Raw genomic sequence first — 20,115 nt, forward strand, 5'->3', positions numbered from 1 at the left:
CTGTGTTCTAAATACTCATCTCTGTGTGGTAGCACTGAAACAGCAATAGACAATCCATAAATTAATAGGTGTGGCTGTATTCCAGTAAGACTTTATTTGTGGACACTGAAATTTGGATTTCATGTATTTTTACTCATCATGACATATTCTTCTTTTTAATAAATGGTTTAGATATGTAAACATCCTTGTTAGCCTGTGGGCTGTACAAAAACAGGCATCAGGCTGAATTTGGTGTGTGTGCCATAGTTTGTTGATTCCTGGTTTAAATCGCCATGACTCCAAATTTCTTGAGTTGGGCTAATTCTGATTTGAATAGAAGATGTGTAACAGTGAATAATTGGTTTGCTAAGGTTATGTACTTGGGAGTTCTCAAAGGTGGAACTTTAAAAAATAAATTTAAAATATGTTAGAATATCATTGGGATTAATAGCAAAATTTATTATAAATTGTCAGTCTTGGCTTTGTTTAAGGAGTTTAGTGACTACAACATATAAAAAGATCTTGTTAGATAGTTTATGGAGAATGGTTTAGAATAAGTGAAAGAACCAAAACTATACATAGTAATTTAAAATGCAGATTATTTCTTTGTACCATCATTTAAATGTAATTTGAAGATTCTGTGTGTCCTCTGATAGTCACTTTAAGCTCTAACTTTTAGAGCTAAGGAATATTGGAGACTAAAGAGTAGATAGGAATTAGACTGACAGAAAATGCCTCCTTGAGTTCAGACAAGTTGGTCTTAATATGTAATCTATTGAGTGTGTACAATATTAGCAGTATTTGATTACAGTGTCCTCATCTTAAAAGTTACCACCCCCAAACCCAATATAGTACAGTGCATTTATAGTTATGAAAATTTGTAAGACACAGATATTTATTTACAAACAATGTTCATAATAAGTTCAGTGAAAAAAAGGTAACAGAACTGTGTATTTTCCTATTTGGGGTGAAAAAATAGGTATAAATACAAATAGGTTTGGATGAATATACATGAAAGCATTAACAGTGGTGTTTGAGTTTATGGGCATATAAACATGTTATTTTAATCTATTTTTACATTGAAATTGTGTTGCTTTTGTATTATAACAAAGCTATTATTTATTTATATTGAATGAAGTATAGTTGACACACAATGTTACATTAGTTTCAGTACAACATAATGATTGGACAGTTTTAAATATCATGCTATGCTCATCACAAGTGTAGCTGCTATCTGTTACCATACAACATTGTTATACCATTGACTATATTCCCCGTGTTCTACCTTTTATTCCCATGACTTATTCATTCCACAGCTGGAAGCCTCTGTCTCCCACTGCCTCTCACCCATTTTGCCCATCCCCCCACCCCCTCCCCTCTGACAACCACCAGGTTTGTTCCCTGTATTTATGGGTCTGTTTCTGATCTTTGTTTCTTTCTTCATTATAGCAAAATTATTTTAAATTAATAAATTGGGCAGCCAATTCTCTTGAGTTCATAGCATCATTAGGATTGAATCAGTAAATTATGTTTTAACAGCATCAAATACTATTTGATTTCATTAGGGATGCTTTTAAAAACAAAATGTTGATATTCCTTTGATTTTTTCTCATTTGCAAATGTTTTTAGGGTGATGATGATGCTTATTTGTGTATTCGTGAAGATCAGACTGTGCACATACAACCTTCCCATTTGACAGGGCGAAGTCACCCTGTGATGGACTCCAGGGTAGGTGTGAAAATTCTGGGAACCTCCACCTGGCTTGCCCGTCTTTTGGCTGTGTGGCCAACAGTGGAGTAACTTTGCTGCAAGATAGCTCCCCATCCTCAGTTAGCAGACCCAGAGCAGGAGTCTGGCAACAGGCTTCCTTTCTTATAATAATCTGGGAGAAACTTTTCTGTGCTTTATTTTATTTTAAAATAAAATATAAAAATAAATTATATAGTATTATATTTATATGTTTAATTTATTATTAATATATTATATTTTAATATTGTATATTAAAGTATATTTTATAATTATATAATTTAATAACATTATGTGTATTTAAGGTGTACAACATGATGGTTTGATATACATTGTTTTCCCACTTCCTCTCTGAGGAGTACAAGAAACATTTTCTCCTAGTTCATTTGTCTTTATCCCACTTGGCAAAATACTGTTTTTACTTTGAGTCAGAACCCCATAAGTCCTCTACCCAGGTAAGAAACTTTGGCAGATGTACTAACCCCATCTGGCCACTGACACAAAATCAAAAACACTGAAGAAACAATTAGGAAGTAATACGCCTGTGGCCACAATGTAACATGTAACAAGGGAGAAGTCCCAAGCCCAGGGGAAAGCTCTACAGAGAGCGTGAAGTCTTAGGCAACAGCTACCGCTCCGTCAACACTCATCTGCTTGCCGACGCCATGTGATGAGAGACACTTCTCTACCAGAAATAGGCCATCTCTGGCACAGATGCCAAGAAGAGGCACAGAAGACAACTGTCCAAGGCACTGAACCAGTCTCCGCCCTTACACTCCTCCTTCTCACTGGATGAGAAACTCTGTGTCATTAACCCAAGCCTCTTCTTAAAAATCGGTCTGTAAGGTTTTGAAAAGGAGCTGATGCTCTGACCATCTTCATCATAAAATATTCTTTTCTAACATGTGAAAAAAAAAGGATTTAGGTGACACAGGCAAGAATTCATCTTTTCCTACAAGAGAAACTTGTCTTGTGCTTTTCTGAAGTGTAGAAAAGGGGAGACGGTGGTCAAAGGGTACAAAGTTGCAGTTATGTAGGATGAGTAAGTCTAGAGATCTAATGTACAGCATGATGACTGTATTTAATAAAACTGTATTGTATACTGGAAATTTGCTAAGCGAGTAAATTTCAGGTGCTCTCACCACAAAAAAAAAGGTAAGTATGTAAGGACACAACTGTAGTAATCATTTCACTATGTATATAATTTTCCTGGAAAGGAAATCCGGCAGGTCAGGATTTTGATCATATTTTATTTTTAACAAATCTGTGGAAAGTGCTGAGAAGACCCATTGTGTACGTTTGTAGGGTGCTCTTGAGGATCTGGCTTGGAGGCTGGCGGATGGTGTTATGCAGTGCTCTTTCAGAAGAAACATTACCCTTCCTGGGGTTAAGAATAGATTTGATCTAAACACAAGCTACTACATATTTCTAGCAGACGGTGCAGCTGACGATGGTACGTATATTGATGAAAACTATCTTTTCAAGTTTTTTTCTCTCTCTTCTTCCCTTTTCCACCTTTCCTGAAGAGACTACTATAATTGCTCATTTTTTAAGATACACACTTGTGGGTAAAGAGTTATCAAAACCCTTTTCCATTTTTGCCTGACAGTTCGACTTTGGATGACCTTCTTGTTTTGTTTCCTGGGAAACTAGATAAAAGTAGTATCAACTATGTTATAAGGTGACATGCTTATGATAAAAATGACTTCTGGCTGGCAAACTGCATTTGGACCAGGAAGAACTATAAATACCTAGTAAGAAGCCATATCTTTGGGCTTCCCTAAATGTTGTGACGTTGGCAGATTCCTGGCAGGGATCCTGTAAGCAGTGACTGTGGGATTGTTGCAAGAGATACTGGCTTTTGTAGGATAACCTGTCTAATGTGAATCTCATCTCCTTGAACCTGAGCTTTCTCCAGGGAGGTGGAAGAAGGGTAGAGAGAATAGCCCCTGGCCAACTGAATAAGGTGCTACAAGATCTCCCATCGAAGGAAAACGCCTCTAAATGCCCTGCAGCTGTGCTTGTCTCTGTCCCACATCTCTCTAAGTGAATTTGATGCCAAGTGCAGCCCCGGTAGTTTTATGTGTTTGAATATTTACTTTATCCTCTTTTTTTAAAAGAATATTTCCTTTGTCCTTAAGAAGACTGCCCTGGTGGGTATTGCAACACATAGTAATAAGGATTATTAGATTTTGTTTAAGGTCTTGGCTGATGATGTTTTGAAGAACTACAGGAAATGCCAAGGTAGTATGTAGTGACTCATCTCTTGGGAGATAATACCGCCCCCAAACTTTGAGAATATAGCTTCCTTTGAAAATGGTGAGAAGCTGGGTGGATGGAATGGAAGGGTAGGGGGTGAGGTAAAGGAAGAGAAAGAGCAGAAATGTGGTGTAGGTAAAATTGTGAAAAGCCTTTGCATATTCTATCATGTGGTTTTGATTTTATACTATGGGTAAAGGGGACACAATAGTTTTGAAGCCCGATAAAGTATCTCCTCAGTGTTATGAGAAAATTTAGGAGTATTCGTAGATTTAGTTGTAGGTGATATGTGTAGTTATTTTAGTTAAATCGTGTAGTCTTGTTTGCACCAGCAACAGCAAAAACAGCTTGAAAATCATTTCTTGGCTAAGTGATAATAATGAAGAAAAACTACTCCGTGCTAATGACTGCCAGTCACTGGCTAAGCACTGTAGTTAGATCCTTCATTTTTATCTTCATAAAAATTATATTAGATATGTACTCTTTTACTATCCCTGTTTCATCCAGGAGGAAACAGAGGCTTAGGAGCGGTTAAGTAATTTGCCCAGATGAGTCCATGGTAGAGCTGGAATTTGAATCCAAACTCTTCGACCTCAGAGCCTAAGTCATCAACACTTTTGAACATGGAAAATGTAGGAATTGAATTTTTAATGAGGAAAAGGGTCAGATATTTGTGTTTTTAAACGGATGCCACTCAAATAGAGGTAATTGTGTTTGTTGTTACTCTAGCTACTCTGTCACTTATTGTGCATTACATATATCCCATGTCTCACAGAGGCTTTGTCAATAGACATTATATTGCCCATTTAAGAGGAGGAAACTGGAACCTAGAAAGGCTAAGTAACTCGTTCCAAATCAAACAAGTAGTGCAGTCAGAAATTCCATCCCAGGCTGTTCCGCTTGCAGAAGCCGTGCCCTTTCCATCAGACCAGCCTGCTTCCTTCGGTGCCCGGTGTGGTGCAGGTGCTCCATGAGTGACTGCTGAAGCAAATGGATGTCTTCAGCTGCTAGGGCATTTAATGGTTTGCATTTATACTTTAAAAAACTTGATACTTAGGGGCACCTGGGTGGCTCAGTCAGTTAAGCATCTGCCTTTGGCTCAGGTCATGATCCCAGGGTCCTGGGGTCGAGCCCCATGTCAGACTCCCTGCTCAGCTGGGAGCCTGCTTCTCCCTCTGCCTCCACCCCTCCTCCCTGCTCATGCTCCCTCTCTCAGTTAAATAAATAAAATCTTTAAAAAAAACTTGATACTTAAAAAATTTACACTTTAAAAGAAAAGCAATTTCACTTAAGTAGATGAATTCTATTATATAATAAATTGTGTGTGGGAGTGTGTATGACAATGCCAAGACTTTCTTCTTAGGTCAGCACTGTAGAAATTGAAATGCAGTTTCTGATAGAAACAATATTTTAAGTGATAGTTCCAATATTCCCCCAGAAAAATCTAGTTCATGGATAATATAGGTGCAGAATGGAGCATTTCTGTATCTCCCTCTCCTGTTGGTGTTGCTATGCTGATGGTATGGTGGGGAGAATCTCTATCTTTTGTGGTGTTTCTCAAAGTGTGGCCCCAAACAACCTGCTTCAGAACCATTTGGAGTGACTGCTGAAAATGTAGATTCCCGAACTCCAGCTTAGACTCACTGAATCTCTGTCGTTGATGCTTGGAATCTGCAGGTGATTGTTTTGTATACTGTGGTTTGATAACTTACTACTCTAGGACAGGGTTCTCCCAAATAAGGTGTATACATTGTAAGGCAGTTTAGGGGATACAAGGAGCAACACTAGAACCTTCTATTTAGATTTATTTTATCTCATCTCATCTCAAAAATTTCTATTTTAATATATTTTACAGTGTTCATAATGCATTAAGACAATAGAACATGAATATGTTCTAAAGTATACATATATTGGGAGCACAGACTCATTTTAAAAATTTTTTTATTTCTTTAAAGATTTTATTTATTTGAGAGAGAGCAGGAGCAGAGGGGTGGGGCAGAAGGAGAGGGAGAAGCAGACCCCCTGCTGAGCAGGGAGCCCCATGTGGGGCTCGATCCCAGGACCCCAGGATCATGACCTGAGCTGAAGGCAGCTGCTCAACCAACTGAGCCACCTGGGTGCCCCGGACTCATTTTTTTTTAAACTGGTGGAGTGCAAAGCAAAAATGCAAAACAAAACCTTAAAAAAAACCCCCAAAACCCAAACCTAGGCATTAATGCTTCAGGGAATAAACTTTCCATTACCCTTGTATTGGGGAACAAAATACAATTGCCACATAAATCATTGTCTCTTCTGTTATCTAGTTATATGTATGTGAACCATTTATAAATTGCACTCTGCTTAAAAGCAGTGAGACTTTGTGAGGTTGAAACCATTTTTCAAAGCAATCATAAAATCTCTGTGACCCATATAAATGTAAAATGTACCCAATTGCAGTAAAATCCATTTAAAACCTTTTTCTAATGCTGTTTTCCCCCCCAGAATGCTAACATTGCCCTATCATGAGATAAGCAGTCATGGGAAATGATAGAACTCACTAGGGTGAATAAGTAATTCACAATTAGGAAATCTACCAATTTAAATAATTAATGAATTGGAGACCCCGTTATCACATGACCGGTTATTTTAACAATTTAGGAATACCACACGTCATGTAATACTGTAGAGCCTTGTACTAAACACGAAGTCAATCTGCCTTAGAGCAGAAATCCAAGATTATAATGGAGCCATACAAAGGAATCCCAAAATTATAATGGACTTCTGCTTTTATGAAGGTTCAGTTCTTGGTTAGCCTATGGGTCTGCAGTGAATCAGTTTAAAAACACTTTCTTCCAACTTGCCTCTCAGGCTGTTGGGGAATGTGGTCTGGTTTTCATCACCACAACTCTACTAATTCAGTATAATTCCTGATAGTTAATTGTCTCTTTCTTTTTGACTCTCTTCTCTAGGTATTCATTACGTAAAACTTTTCTTGTTTTCTGCTTTCTCTCCGATCCTCTCTGTTATAAACAAGCCATGATATAGTAGTATTTGTGAAATGAATAACCAGTTGTCCTAATGCCATTTTTTGAATAGTTTATTTTATCTCTGCTGCTTCAGAAGCCTCTTTATTGTATGCCAAACATCTATCAGTAAATCAAACTACTTCTAGTTTATTCTTCCATTACTCAATTAATGTGTCAGTTGAAACTACTGTAGCTTTATAATAGGTTATGAATTTTGATAGAGCATGATTCCCCTTCTGGCCTCCTTTTCTAGGAATTCTTGCCTCTTTGTTGTATATCTATTCTTCTAGATAAACTTTAGAAATGATTGTCAGATTCCATTGAAAATCCTATTGGGGTTGTGATTGGAATTGCAATGAAATTTTAGATTAATTTTGGAAATAATCAACATCTTTGCAATAGTGAGTCTTTCTATCCAGGAATATATTGGATATTCCATTGATTAAAATCTGGTGGTTTTCTTCATGTCTTCATATAGGTTTATATATTTTTTGTTACTTTGTTTCTATGTATTTTATAGATTTCTATAAAACTATAGATTCACAATAGTTTGTGAATGGGATTATTTTTCTTACATTTTCTAAATTTGTTGGTGTATAGGAAAGTTATTGATATTTGAATGTTTATCTTGAATTTAGCCATCTAGTTTGCCAGTTGATTATTGGGATTTTCTAGATAAACGCCATATTTTATGCAAATAATGACAAGGTTCAAAGCCCTCATTTTTTTCTTGTTTCATTGCATTGATTACTTCTCCCAGAAAAAGTGGACTGGTAGTGGTGCTGTGGCAAGCCTTCTTGTCTTGTTCCTAAATTTGATGGGAATGCTTCTGATATTCATTGTTGTGTCATGTTTGTTGTATTTTTTTGGTGGGTATCTCTTACGGTGTTTAGGAAATGATCTTTTCTTAACTTTACAGAGTTCATTACATGAACATGTGCTGAATTTCATCTGAGGTCTTTTTTTTTTTTTTTTTTTTAAAGATTTTATTTATTTATTTGAGAGAGAGAATGAAAGAGAGCACAAGAGAGGGGAAGGTCAGAGGGAGAAGCGGACTCCCCGCTGAGCAGGGAGCCCAATGCGGGACTCGATCCTGGGACTCCAGGATCATGACCTGAGCCGAAGGCAGTCGCTTAACCAACTGAGCCACCCAGGCGCCCTTATCTGAGGTCTTTTAGGCAGCAATTGAGATAATATTTTACCATTACTTTTATAGACTTCAGAATGGCAAACAATCCTCACTTTATTGGGATAAACCTTGCTTGGCTATGTTTCATAGTTCTCTTAATGGGCAGTTGATTTGACTTTCTGTATCTATATTTGTAATTGATTTTGGTCTATGGTTGTGGGATTGTGTGCGTGTTGTGCGTGTGTGTGTGCATGCATGCCTAGTTTTGGTTTCAGTGTTATTCTAATCTCATAGAATGAACTCTAGAAGAGCTTAAATAAATAAGAAGTTTTAAAGTTAAGGGGCGCCTGGGTGGCTCAGATGGTTGGGCATCTGCCTTCGGCTCAGGTCATGATCCCAGGTTTCTGGGATCGAGTCCCGCATCGGGCTCCCTGCTAGGTGGGGAGCCTGCTTCTCCCTCTGCCTCTGCCTCTCTCTCTCTGTCTCTCTCTGACTCTCATGAATAAATAAATAAAACATTAAAAAAAAAAGAAATTTTAAAGTTAAAAAAAAATTTTTAATTGTATAATAGAACTCATCCACATAATAACTGTCTGAACCTTTAGGGATAGAAATATTTGACTAATTAAAAAAATTCTTCTACCATTATTACTCTCCAGAATTACTACTACTTCTTTGGTGAAGTTTTTAATTCTAGATTTTTCCATAAATTCATCCATTTCATTTAGATTTTAAAATATTTTTGGCTTACTTAAAGTTGTATGTAGCATTTTCATATAGTTTTGAAGAGTATCTTCTATTATCAGCTGCTGTGTCACCCTTTTCATTTCTAGTACTGTTTGTGTTCTTTCTTTTTATCTTGTGGTTGGACTTGCCAAAAACTCAGTCGATTTCATTGGCCTTTTATAGACTTCATTTTTGACTTACTAGTTTGTTAATTTCTACCTTTATTTTTAACCAGTCTTCCTTTCTGTTTTCCTGGGTTATATTTTGTTGGTGTAAACACCTCTTGAATTAAATGATGACTTCAATACTTTAAGTCTTTTTTTTTTTTTTTTAAAGATTTTATTTATTTATGTGAGAGAGAGAGACAGAGACAGTGACAAAGATAGTGAGAAAGAGCACAGGTGGGGAGGAGAGGGAGAAGCAGACTCCCTGCTGAGCAAGGAGCCCAATGCAGGGCTCCATCCCAGGGCCCTGTGATCATGACCTGAGCGGAAGGCAGACGCTTGACCGACTGAGCCACCCAGGGCCCCTAAGTCTTTTTTTTTTTTTTAAAGGAAATGCTTTTTAAATGATAAAAGCTTCTTTTGAATAGTACCTTGATTGCATCACATGTGTTTTGATATGAAATGTCTTCATTGTGCAATTTAAATTTTGATTTCATGTTTAGCCCCAGGGTTATTTAGAAGAGTAGTTTTATAAATATCTAGGTGGATCATTTTTTCCTAGCTTTTTGTTGTTTATTTTTAGTTTTGTTGTGTTTTGGATAAATAATATAACCTGTATCTTATATAATTATTTCTTTTCGGAAATTATTGAGAGGTAGTTTATAGTCTAGTACTTATTTTATTGGGGTAAAGATTCCTATATATCTGTTATATCAAATTTCTTAATTCTTTTTGTTCTTTTTGACACTTGTATTCTTAAAATAATGTATGTTCCATGATTTATTCTCCTAATGATGGATATTTAGCTTGCTTAATTTTTTTTTTTTTTGGTCCAGCACAAAAACCCCACAACTTCTCGTAGACATTCTTATACATATATCTTTGGGTAAAAGGGGAGTATTTCTGTAGGATAGATTCCCAGAATGAACAGCCACACATACATACTCACATACCAGACTGATTCTATACATTCACAGACTTAATCTTATACATAATAAATAATAACACATCCTTAATTTGTTTACATCACCGTTATTTGGGATTTTGATTTGTTAGTCAAAGCCAGTCCGAATTGACCATATGCCAAATAATATAATATTGCATCAACATGCTTTTGTTTGTCTTCTACCCACCTACTTTGTCCAGGTCTGAGTTCTGTTAGTTTAGTCTAGGATTCCAGATTTTTTAAAAAGTATGTAGTATCTTTGAAGAATTGTATTTGACATTTTCAGTGATTTTTGATATTACCAGTGATCATCTTGACTTCCCCGTGTTTGACTGGTCTCTTGCATACCACCTGCTCTTTCAGCATAACTTCGCCATTCTTCGTCCTCGTTTTGATTCATCTCTTGATTGGCTAAATTATTTCTTTAACTTTTTTCAAGATGATCATGTGTGCTTGTGTGTACATTTATGTGGCTTTTGCATATGAGTGGCATCTCTGATGATATTTATTTATTTTTTATTACCGTAAGAAAGTTTGTTTCTTTGCCATGCCACTGTCTTTCCATTCCTTCTCTCCTGAGGAAGTAATTCTTCTTCATTTTCTTTTTGTGAAATTTCAGGTAAAATTTATAAGCATTCTCAGCAACCTTTGATTACATATGAAAAATATAATGTGACAGACTATCCAAGGAACGTGGGAGGATCCCGTTCTTTTTTCCTTCTGAAGGCTCATGGTAAGTTATGTGTGTACTTTGTGCAATAAATTTACCTGATGACTCAGTGCTGGCTGGATTAGGAATGGCGGTGGGCATAATTTACCAAATGTTCATCAGTCTTCTGTATTTAAATATTAACATTTGCAGGTAGCAATGTTTATCTTAATGTTTTCTCCTTTTTATTAAAAATGGAAAGTAGGGATAAGTCATTGGTTTTAACCCTGGCTGTACATTAAAATCACTAATGGAGCTTTTAAGACACCTATAATTTTTAAAGAGTGCCCTAGTTATTTCTTTTTTTCTTTTTTTAAATTTTTTTATTGTTATGTTAATCCCCATACATTACATCATTAGTTTTAGATATAGTGTTCCATGATTCATTGTTTGTGCATAACACCCAGTGCTCCATGCAGAACGTGCCCTCCTCAATACCCATCACCAGGCTAACCCATCCTCCCACCCCCTCCCCTCTAGAACCCTCAGTTTGTTTTTCAGAGTCCATCGTCTCTCATGGTTCTTCTCCCCCTCCGATTTCCCCCCCTTCATTCTTCCCCTCCTGCTACATTCTTCTTCTTTTTTTCTTTCTTAACATATATTGCATTATTTGTTTCAGAGGTACAGATCTGAGATTCAACAGTCTTGCACAATTCACAGCGCTTACCAGAACACATACCCTCCCCAGTGTCCATCACCCAGTCACCCCATCCCTCCCACCCCACCCCCCACTCCAGCAACCCTCAGTTTGTTTCCTGAGATTAAGAATTCCTCATATCAGTGAGGTCATATGATACATGTCTTTCTCTGTTTGACTTATTTCGCTCAGCATAATACCCTCCAGTTCCATCCACGTCGTTGCAAATGGAGTGCCCTAGTTATTTCTAACTGTAGCCAGAGTTGAGTATCTGGGTTAATCAATTTAATTTTTGTGAGACCTTAATTAGGCCATTTATTAAAATAAAGGCTTATAATAGAAGAGTGCTTTGTGATTTTGATTGTTTAGCAGTAGTTTGGTTTCAAAGATACAGTTTTGTTGAAGAACTGATCAGTGTGTAAGTAATTGAGGGTGTACAAATTACTCAGTGTTATACATATGATGATTTTAACCATGATATGATTAAATCATTAAAATGATGAAATTAACCACGTTGGAAGAGCAATAGCCCCAAAATAAGGTTCTAACATGCTTGGTTCTACAGATGAAAGTCGATTCCATTTGAAAAGTAGCCCGGTTTATTGTTGAAAAGATGGGATTTAAAAGTAGGGGAATAGTGTAGTGTATACTTGTATGGGGTGGGGAATCTGTCCTTATTTGGTATATTTCCTTTATATTCCCAGAGTTATTCCTTCCAGTAGAGTTTCAATAAATGTCATCATAGTTAAGCTTGAAAATAATTTTACTATTGGTAATTTGCTTCTACTGGTAGCTCCAGGGTGACAGTAATTGGATTTCGCATGTAACCTGCCTATTTGTTTTTCACCGTTTTTGGAATGAAAAGTTAGAAGATGCTCGCCTACCTGCAGAAGGGCTGTATTAGTGTCATGGTTAAGAGCACAGTTGCTGAAGCCAGGCTGGGTTCGGATCCCAACTTTGTAACCTTAGGCGAGTTACTTAACTTCTCTCTTCCTTAGTTTCCCTATCCAGCAAAACCCGAATAATAATTGTAACTACTGAATGGGATTGTTATAAAGATCAATTAGAGTAATACATGTAAAGCACTCGGAGACAGTGCCTGGCACACGGTAGGAGTGACGGAAGTGTTAGCTGTTAGAAGTAGTAATGGTGGCGATAAAAGCTATGATATGCAGGATGTTTTTAGGTTATGCTTACGTTCATTGAATGTATTTCCTTAGTTGTTTTCCATGTTCTGAGCATTTGGCATGGCCCTTTAAGAAACAGCGTGGTTTGTGTTTTCAACCCTTTTATTTTCTCACCTGCAGGTGCCTTAATGTTTGTGGCATGGATGACTACCGTGAGCATAGGTGTGCTCATTGCTCGGTTCTTCAAATCTGTTTGGTCAAAGGCTTTCTTTGGTCAAGCAGCTTGGTTTCAGGTAGGTGGGAGAAAAAGTTTAATGCAATTTCCATATTATTTGAACACTGCAACATGAAAACATACATAGTATGTGGGTTTCTTTTCCTTTTCTTTCTTTCTTTTTTTTTTTTGTGGTTATAGTTGTTGTAGTTGTGGAATCCTAATAATTCCTTCATTTTGCTCTTTGGTTTCCTAACCAATTGAGAAGAGACATAAGATACTTGATGGTGGTCAAAATAGAGACAGCTTTATGAGGGTCAGGCTGGATTGGAGAATGTCTCAGGACCGTGTGCATCCCTTTGCAACATAGACTTTGGGACCCAAAAGATCCTGACTTACGTGTCTGTTGGACGAGGGTAGAGCCTGGAAGAGCATTCATTCACTGCTCTCACTGAGTACAGATAGGTCAAGGCGGATGGGAGAGCCGAAGAAAGAAGTAGCGAGGGTTAATGCATTTCCGAACAGGGGTCTGTCCTCTGGTTGATGCCAATGAATGTTAGACTGTCCCTAACTCACTACTCAAGATAATCTATCTACTCTGTAGGTGGGAAGAGGAGCTAGAAGTGTTTTTTTTCATGCTGCCCCTTTGCATGGGATGAGGAGGCAGACTCTTCATAGAAAGACAAGAGTCAATAAGCACGCCTCAAAACAAAGCAAAACAACCTTCTCTTTCACATGTCACGGAGTATAGATGTTGCATGTATAGTGGAAGATCAATGAGTCTGTGTTGAGATAGCATGTATATGTCTGCTTTTGAGAAAATACTGTTTATTGAAACAGTTTGAACTTTATAAGGAGTATTCTTGAAACTTTATGTACATATAAGTTTGTAGCCTTTAAGACTTACCTTATCTAACCTGGTTTCTCACTATTGGCTGACAGGGTCAGTCTGTTTTATATGTTCTCACTACTGCTATGCACCTTGCTCGCCTCTGTCTCTGCCTTTGATTTCACTCTCTCGCTTTCTCTCCCATCTGCTCGTATGGATATTCCCAATTGGAAAATTCTTTCTGTCTCTACTTTACCAATTCGGTTCTCTACTGCCTTTGAAACTCTGCTGTCTCTATATGTAGTGCGATATATAGAGTGATTACGTGTCCTCCTTTCCCTGAGATAGTTTTTGTTTGCACCATTTATCCTGACATACTCAATTAACAGTGTCATTCCACTCGCATGATTTAGACAATGAATGACATTTCATATATGTTTCATCTCCTCACTTGTATGCGACGCTTCTCGGGAGACAGTATTTTCTGTCTGATGGTATCTGGTACAGCACTGTGCTTGGCGGTGGAACTTAATAAAGGAAGGAAAGGAAGGACTTTTGGCAAGTAGGTATGCTCTGTGTGTGAAATAGCCATTAATGCTGCCCTGTGCAGGTGAAGTCTTGGCAAATGCTTTTGAATGACGAGGATGGCAGCTTAGAGTTTTCTTTAAGGTCAGTCGTTTACTAAGTTTTTTTTTTTTTTTAACTCACAGCAAATGGTGATTAGATGTCCATCGAATGCCTGCCTTCAGTGAATCCCACCCCTCAGTCTTCCTGCCACAGTAACGCCAAGTCCTTCCTCTTAGCTGGTTAATTGTATTCTCATGGTTACATTTCACCCCTGCAGGTGCATCGGATGCTCATGCTCACGACCACCGCCCTTACCTGCATTGCTTTTGTTCTGCCTTTTGTTTACAGAGGAGGCTGGAGTTGGGTAGGTATCTCTCAAACAGGATGTTTTTATATAAATTCATTTTGATGTCAAAGGAGGTTGCTGTTTCATTCTCAAATGAGAGGTTAAAAGATATTTCTGCGTACATCTCTCTTTCCTTTTTTTAATCATCTGGCAACTGTTCCATATGGCTGGGGGATCAGGGAATAGAGTGAGGATGTCATTGCAGATTACTTGATAATGAAATATATTTTTAGGCTGCATCAAATGTTATGGATACTCTACATAGCTTGGGTGAGTTTTCTCACTGTGGAGCAGTGAAAATTCACAGTGTGCTATCTAAGGAACGTGAACCTTGTAAGTGGTTTTCTCTAACTAATACTATGATTACCACTAAGCGAATGTTAGAGCGAAGATATTTACTGGTATGCTCACCAGTGATTCTTCAGCACCCAGAGCAGCTTCTGGTATATAGTAGGTCCTCAGTAAATATTGAATGAATGAATAAGGCTTACCAAGAATAAGTAATATACCTAAGGTCAGATCTGTGCTTCCATGACATTTCTCCAATTTCATAGCCAGTCAGAATTTGAATTTAAACTTTGATATTTCCATTCCGGTTGTTGCTATAAGGGCAAGATTGATGAATCTTGGGTCTAGGAAACCTCCCTCCTGCTTTTTAGGTAGTTTCTAAATTGGTCAACCTATTTTTTTTAAAGGAAATGATGAAGATTTTCTGATATGAACCTAGACATCAGAACCTTATTTTATGCAGGTATTTGGGACAAGGATAATGCTTATTTTGTGAGCTTTGTAGTTTGTAGTCTTTGCCGTTTATGAATTGGATCATATAAAGGGGAGACTATAGTAGCCATGTCACAGGCTTTTTGAGAATTGAGAGTTAATTAGCTGAAAGCACTTAGGATAGTTTCGTGCACATTCTAAGCACATGTAGGAATTTCATTGCTGCTGTTACTGTCGTTTTATGAAATAGAGGCCCTTTCCCTCTCCATGGTCCTGGTTATAATTTTATCCGTCTATAACCGAGTCCATAGCTTGAGCGTGTTTTTGTAATGTTCTTTTGTCAGCTTACTGTTCTTCTTGACCAAAGCATCCCATCATGGCTTAGAAACCATTATACCCTTGTTCTGGATCACAGATTTTAGAGCCTACCCAAGCATGGCAGTCAGTGACAACAGACTGTAATATTCCCCCACCTAAACATGTCACAGGTTAGAACATCTCCTTAGTCTCTCTCTTAAGTTTTTAAGTGGAATAATTGTGCTAAGCGGTCTAACCGTCTGCTGTTTTGAGCAGGCATGTAGCATCTCTAAGAGAGGAGTGGAGCTGACAGTGTTGCGATACTTTGTTGATGTTTTTTCTCAGGTTATCCCTCCATTCTGAACAGAGGAGCTAAGATTTTAATGCAGTGGCTATACGGGTTATTCATTTAATCCACACTTGTTGAGTGATTAAGGCTCTGTTAAGCATTGGAGTTACAGGGAATCATATAGAACCTTCAGCTCAGGGAAACACAGAGTTCTAAACAAAATTACCATACATTGGGGTGATTGCTCTTGACATGGGGATACTAACTAGTCCTAGGTGGGCTCTACTGGAGTTGGTGATCATCTAACATCCCGATGGGGGAGAGGCAGCACCCTACATGGATTCCACCACAACCATTTACACACTGTATGTCGTTGGACAGACTGCTTGTTATCTCTAAGCCTCAGTTCCCCATGAAAGTGGGGTATTGATAACTGTCAAGCATTGTAGTGAGCATCGGTAATAATGTATATAAAGTACATGCCTGGAATACAGTAGGTGCTCAGTGAAGGGTGCCTGTTCTTATTAGTAAATGTTTTAAGCTACAGAAAAATGCTAGGAATACATCATCTGTGTGTATTATTTTTAACTTGAGGATTTACATTGATGGGTGAGATCGAGACCATTAAAATCATGTAACTTTGTTCAGTATGCAGGTTATCACCCATATCTTGGTTGTATAGTGATGATTTTAGCAGTTCTTCAGCCTCTTTTGGCAGCCTTCAGGCCAACTTTACATGACCCAAGGTACTTAGAGCTTTTATATATAAATGGTCTTAATGTGGATATCATTATTTGGCAAACTAATTCCTTTTTTTTTTAATTATTATGTTATGTTAATCACCATACATTACATCATTAGTTTTTGATGTAGTGTTCCATGATTCACTGTTTGTGTATAACACCCAGTGCTCCATGCAGTACGTGCCCTCTTTAATACCCATCACCAGGCTAACCCATTCCCCCACCCCCCTCCCCTCTAGAACCCTCAGTTTGTTTCTCAGAGTCCATAGTCTCTCATGGTTCATCTCCCCCTCCGATTTCCCCCTCTTCATTCTTCCCTTCCTGCTACCTTCTTCTTCTTTTTTTTTTTTTTTTTTAAAACTAACTCCTTTTTAAGTGAAAACACTTTGCATGTTATAAAATTCAGTGACAAATTACATTTACTTTAAAGGGTTTTAAAATGTATTTCAGATACCTAATTCCTAGGCAATAAGGGAAATTTTGTGCTTTTTATTCTCTTGGGAATTAATTGTAGTTCTATCACTTTTGAGAATACTGACTGGTTCTTTATTTGGTAGAAGGCAAATGTTTAACTGGACTCATTGGAGTATGGGCACAGCTGCTAGAATAATAGCAGGTAAGTAATTGTGATGCCACTTATTCATATATAATTGCTGGTTGTTTATATTGCAGGTGGTAATTTGGCTTAAATGATTTTTAGATGTATTAGTAATTGGAGTAATTGGTTGTTGAGGAGAGATCAGTCTTAAACATTGAAATCCAGAAAGTAATTTCTAGAGGTGACTATTTAAGTCATTATTTCAGTTTTACGTTAAAGTTTTTGAAATGGCTTTAAAACTTTCCTTCTAAGACTTTTTTTTTTTTAGCATTTGCCTTTGCCCACAGAATAAGCTGTGCTAATGGCCAAACGCTCAAGTTGAGGGCCATTTGTGAGTTGGACTGAGGTGGGCTGTGGGCGTCCCAGCCTTCTGTCTGCAGGTCCTTTCCATGGAGATGGTACCTTCCAGGGAAGGGTGATTTTCAAAAGTCAGGTGTGGTTATCCAATATATTTTGATGCTTTGTATAATAAATACATAAACTGACACCTCCTATTCTTACATTTTGATAGTCTTTGGGGGTTCTTTGTGGAAGGAGGAGTCAACATCATAGTCAACAATGATTTCCATACTTTTCTCCCTTTCCTACATTGCAGACTTAAAACATTTTGGAAAGTTTGAGTGTCTCTTTTTAAACAATTGATAGATCATAATTTAATTTCCCATCTTACCGTTTCTAGTCTTACAATTAAAAAAAGATTAAGTTAATTATTTGGTCTTAAATATTAGTCTAATTCAGCTCATAAACTCTTTTACTGTGTTTTACTTGATATAATACACACATAATTACCTCTCTTGAGGGTGACTACATTTGAATATATATATTTTTCTTATAAATGTAGTGGCAGCAATGTTCCTGGGAATGGATTTACCAGGACTAGATCTTCCTGGCCGATGGAAAACCTATACAATGATTGGATTTGTAGCCTGGCACGTTGGAATGGAGATTGTTCTGGAGATACATGCCTACCGACTTTCTCGAAAAGGTAACCTGCTCAAACAGCCATGTTATATAGAATCACCTTTATACAAACTCTAGGAATGTGATTAGTTTCTAGATACTGATGGTTGGCTCTTACAGGATAGCTCACTAAAACTTTCTGTGGTGATTAGTCAGTGTTAGAACTCATGGAAATATTCTGCTCTTGTTTTTTATACTCATTAGTATTACAATTAATGAGGAAAAAAAGGGAACGATTTTAGGTTTTAGGGAAGAAGTCTTTTTTTATAATGCTGGTCTGACTTGGAGCCAGTCCACACTGAGAATCCTGAATGCATGGAGCTGAGAGAACTCAGAAATGGAGGAAGAAGAGATGCCTAAAGTCAACAGAGGGCAAAGCTGCAGGCAGATTTTGCCTATTTGATAAACTTACTGTGTACTAACACTTCAGTTGTCATGTACATCATATATAGCTAGCTAACTAGGCAAGCTAGAGGGGAAGAATTCTTTTACCATGACTTTCTAGTGGCCAGTCCATTTTGATCTTAGTGCAAAATGGGCCTTAGGCAGGGTCGAGATACCTATAGCCATTAGGAATGGAGACATTAGTAGAGACTACGTGACATTTTAAACTAGCTTGGCTTCTGGGCTGTGTCCTTTGTGTCTTATTTAGTTTCCACCCCCCTAAATGATAAGTTAAGGTGGCCTTTTAAAAATAAGACCTCTTTGTTGTGAATCTAGGAGCCTGGGCAGCTTTTAGGAGCCGAGTAGTAAATATCTATCCTGCCATTTTTGGTTCTCAACAGGGTCACATACATGGGTTTCTGATGACCACTGAATTATGGCTTGCTATTTAAAATACATACATACTTAAAACATGGTCTGTTAAGACTTTGATATGGTGTTTATTGACCAGGAGAAGAGGCATATTTTAAGTCCCTTGACAAATATGTTCTGTAGCCCACTTGTCCCAATTTGTGAGAGCCTTACATGTTCAGGAAGTTTGCAACATTTGGTAGCTTGATATGGGAGAATATACACCTGGAAATCAACAAATGCTACACATCAGGACTTTTTTTTTGGAAGTTAGTTTACCGGCATACTCACGGGCCTTACAAACTTCTGTTGTTGTTTTTGACAGTTGAAATATTGGATGATGCCAGAATTCAGATCCTTCAGTCATTTACTGTAGCTGAAGCAGAAGTAAGTCCTCCTTTTCTTATTTACTGACACAAACTTCAATGATAGTCGTTTCTTTCTTTCACGTCTCAATTTTTTCTTTCAGGGTCATGCTTTTAAAAAGGTGGTGTTTGCAGTTTATATCTGTGGGAATGTGACTTTTCTCATCATCTTCTTATCTGCAATCAACCAACTCTGAGCAAGCAAAGACCTTGGCTTTGCAGACCAGATGATAATGATCATTAAGCCAAAGAAACTTGAAGCTTATACTGACTGCTTGGAGCATATTCATGAATTCTGAATTGGAAGAGCAGGTCATATCTGTAGAGGAATTCTGAGTAGCGGTCTTTAGAGATCAACTTTTAGCAGGGTCCTGTGGACTCTAAAAAGGACGTCAAGCCTTTATGTGTGGTTCTGAGTGTTACCGGGGAAGGTTATCCTTGAGGAGAAATGACTCTCAGATATTTTCCATGATGAGGTTTTTAGAATGTTAGCATTTAAGAAAAGAACTGTTTGGAAAGACAGAAATGATGTTATTTGGAGGGAATGGAGATTGTATTAAAGTGAATATATTTTGGACTATAAAGGTGCTGTTTTAAAGACAATATTTATGCTAGTTTATCTGAATGGTCTTTCTTAGGACATTTTTTTGAGAAACTATGTTTTTCAGTCCAGTTTTTTGGACATGTCCTTTTTTCTATGTATTCTGTTACTTCTCTGGTAAAGGTGGAAGTGGGGCTAACTTACATTGTATTAACATTTAAATATATTATGGATATTAGAATTTCTTTCTTAGCAGTGAAATGCAAATGTGCATCTTCTGCTTAAGACTGTATTTATATATTCAGTTACAGGGCTGAAAGGACATTTTATATATTAATTGTTTTGACTCTAAGATTTAAGTCCTAGCTTTTGGAGATTGTAGACTTGCATTTCAAAAATAATAAAATTTACCCTTGTGAATATA

The 20,115-nt window shown here is 37.4% G+C and overlaps 1 protein-coding gene across 3 annotated transcripts in view; it reads left to right on the forward strand.

The window, feature by feature from the left end:
• The window catches only part of FRRS1 (ferric chelate reductase 1), a 48,127-nt gene extending 28,012 nt beyond the window's left edge, over positions 1-20,115 (forward strand). For all 3 annotated transcript variants that reach the window (XM_078072713.1, XM_036069547.2, XM_036069548.2), the window contains exons 7-16: positions 1,609-1,707; positions 3,031-3,178; positions 10,574-10,687; positions 12,608-12,720; positions 14,315-14,401; positions 16,338-16,435; positions 16,990-17,048; positions 17,872-18,015; positions 19,111-19,172; positions 19,255-20,115. In XM_078072713.1, the coding sequence (XP_077928839.1) occupies positions 1,609-1,707; positions 3,031-3,178; positions 10,574-10,687; positions 12,608-12,720; positions 14,315-14,401; positions 16,338-16,435; positions 16,990-17,048; positions 17,872-18,015; positions 19,111-19,172; positions 19,255-19,347 (1,017 nt within the window). In that variant the 3' untranslated portion in view covers positions 19,348-20,115. The remainder of the gene's footprint in view (positions 1-1,608; positions 1,708-3,030; positions 3,179-10,573; positions 10,688-12,607; positions 12,721-14,314; positions 14,402-16,337; positions 16,436-16,989; positions 17,049-17,871; positions 18,016-19,110; positions 19,173-19,254) is intronic.

This window comes from Halichoerus grypus, chromosome 5 (assembly GCF_964656455.1).
Source record: "Halichoerus grypus chromosome 5, mHalGry1.hap1.1, whole genome shotgun sequence".
NCBI classification, from domain to species: Eukaryota; Metazoa; Chordata; class Mammalia; order Carnivora; family Phocidae; genus Halichoerus; species Halichoerus grypus.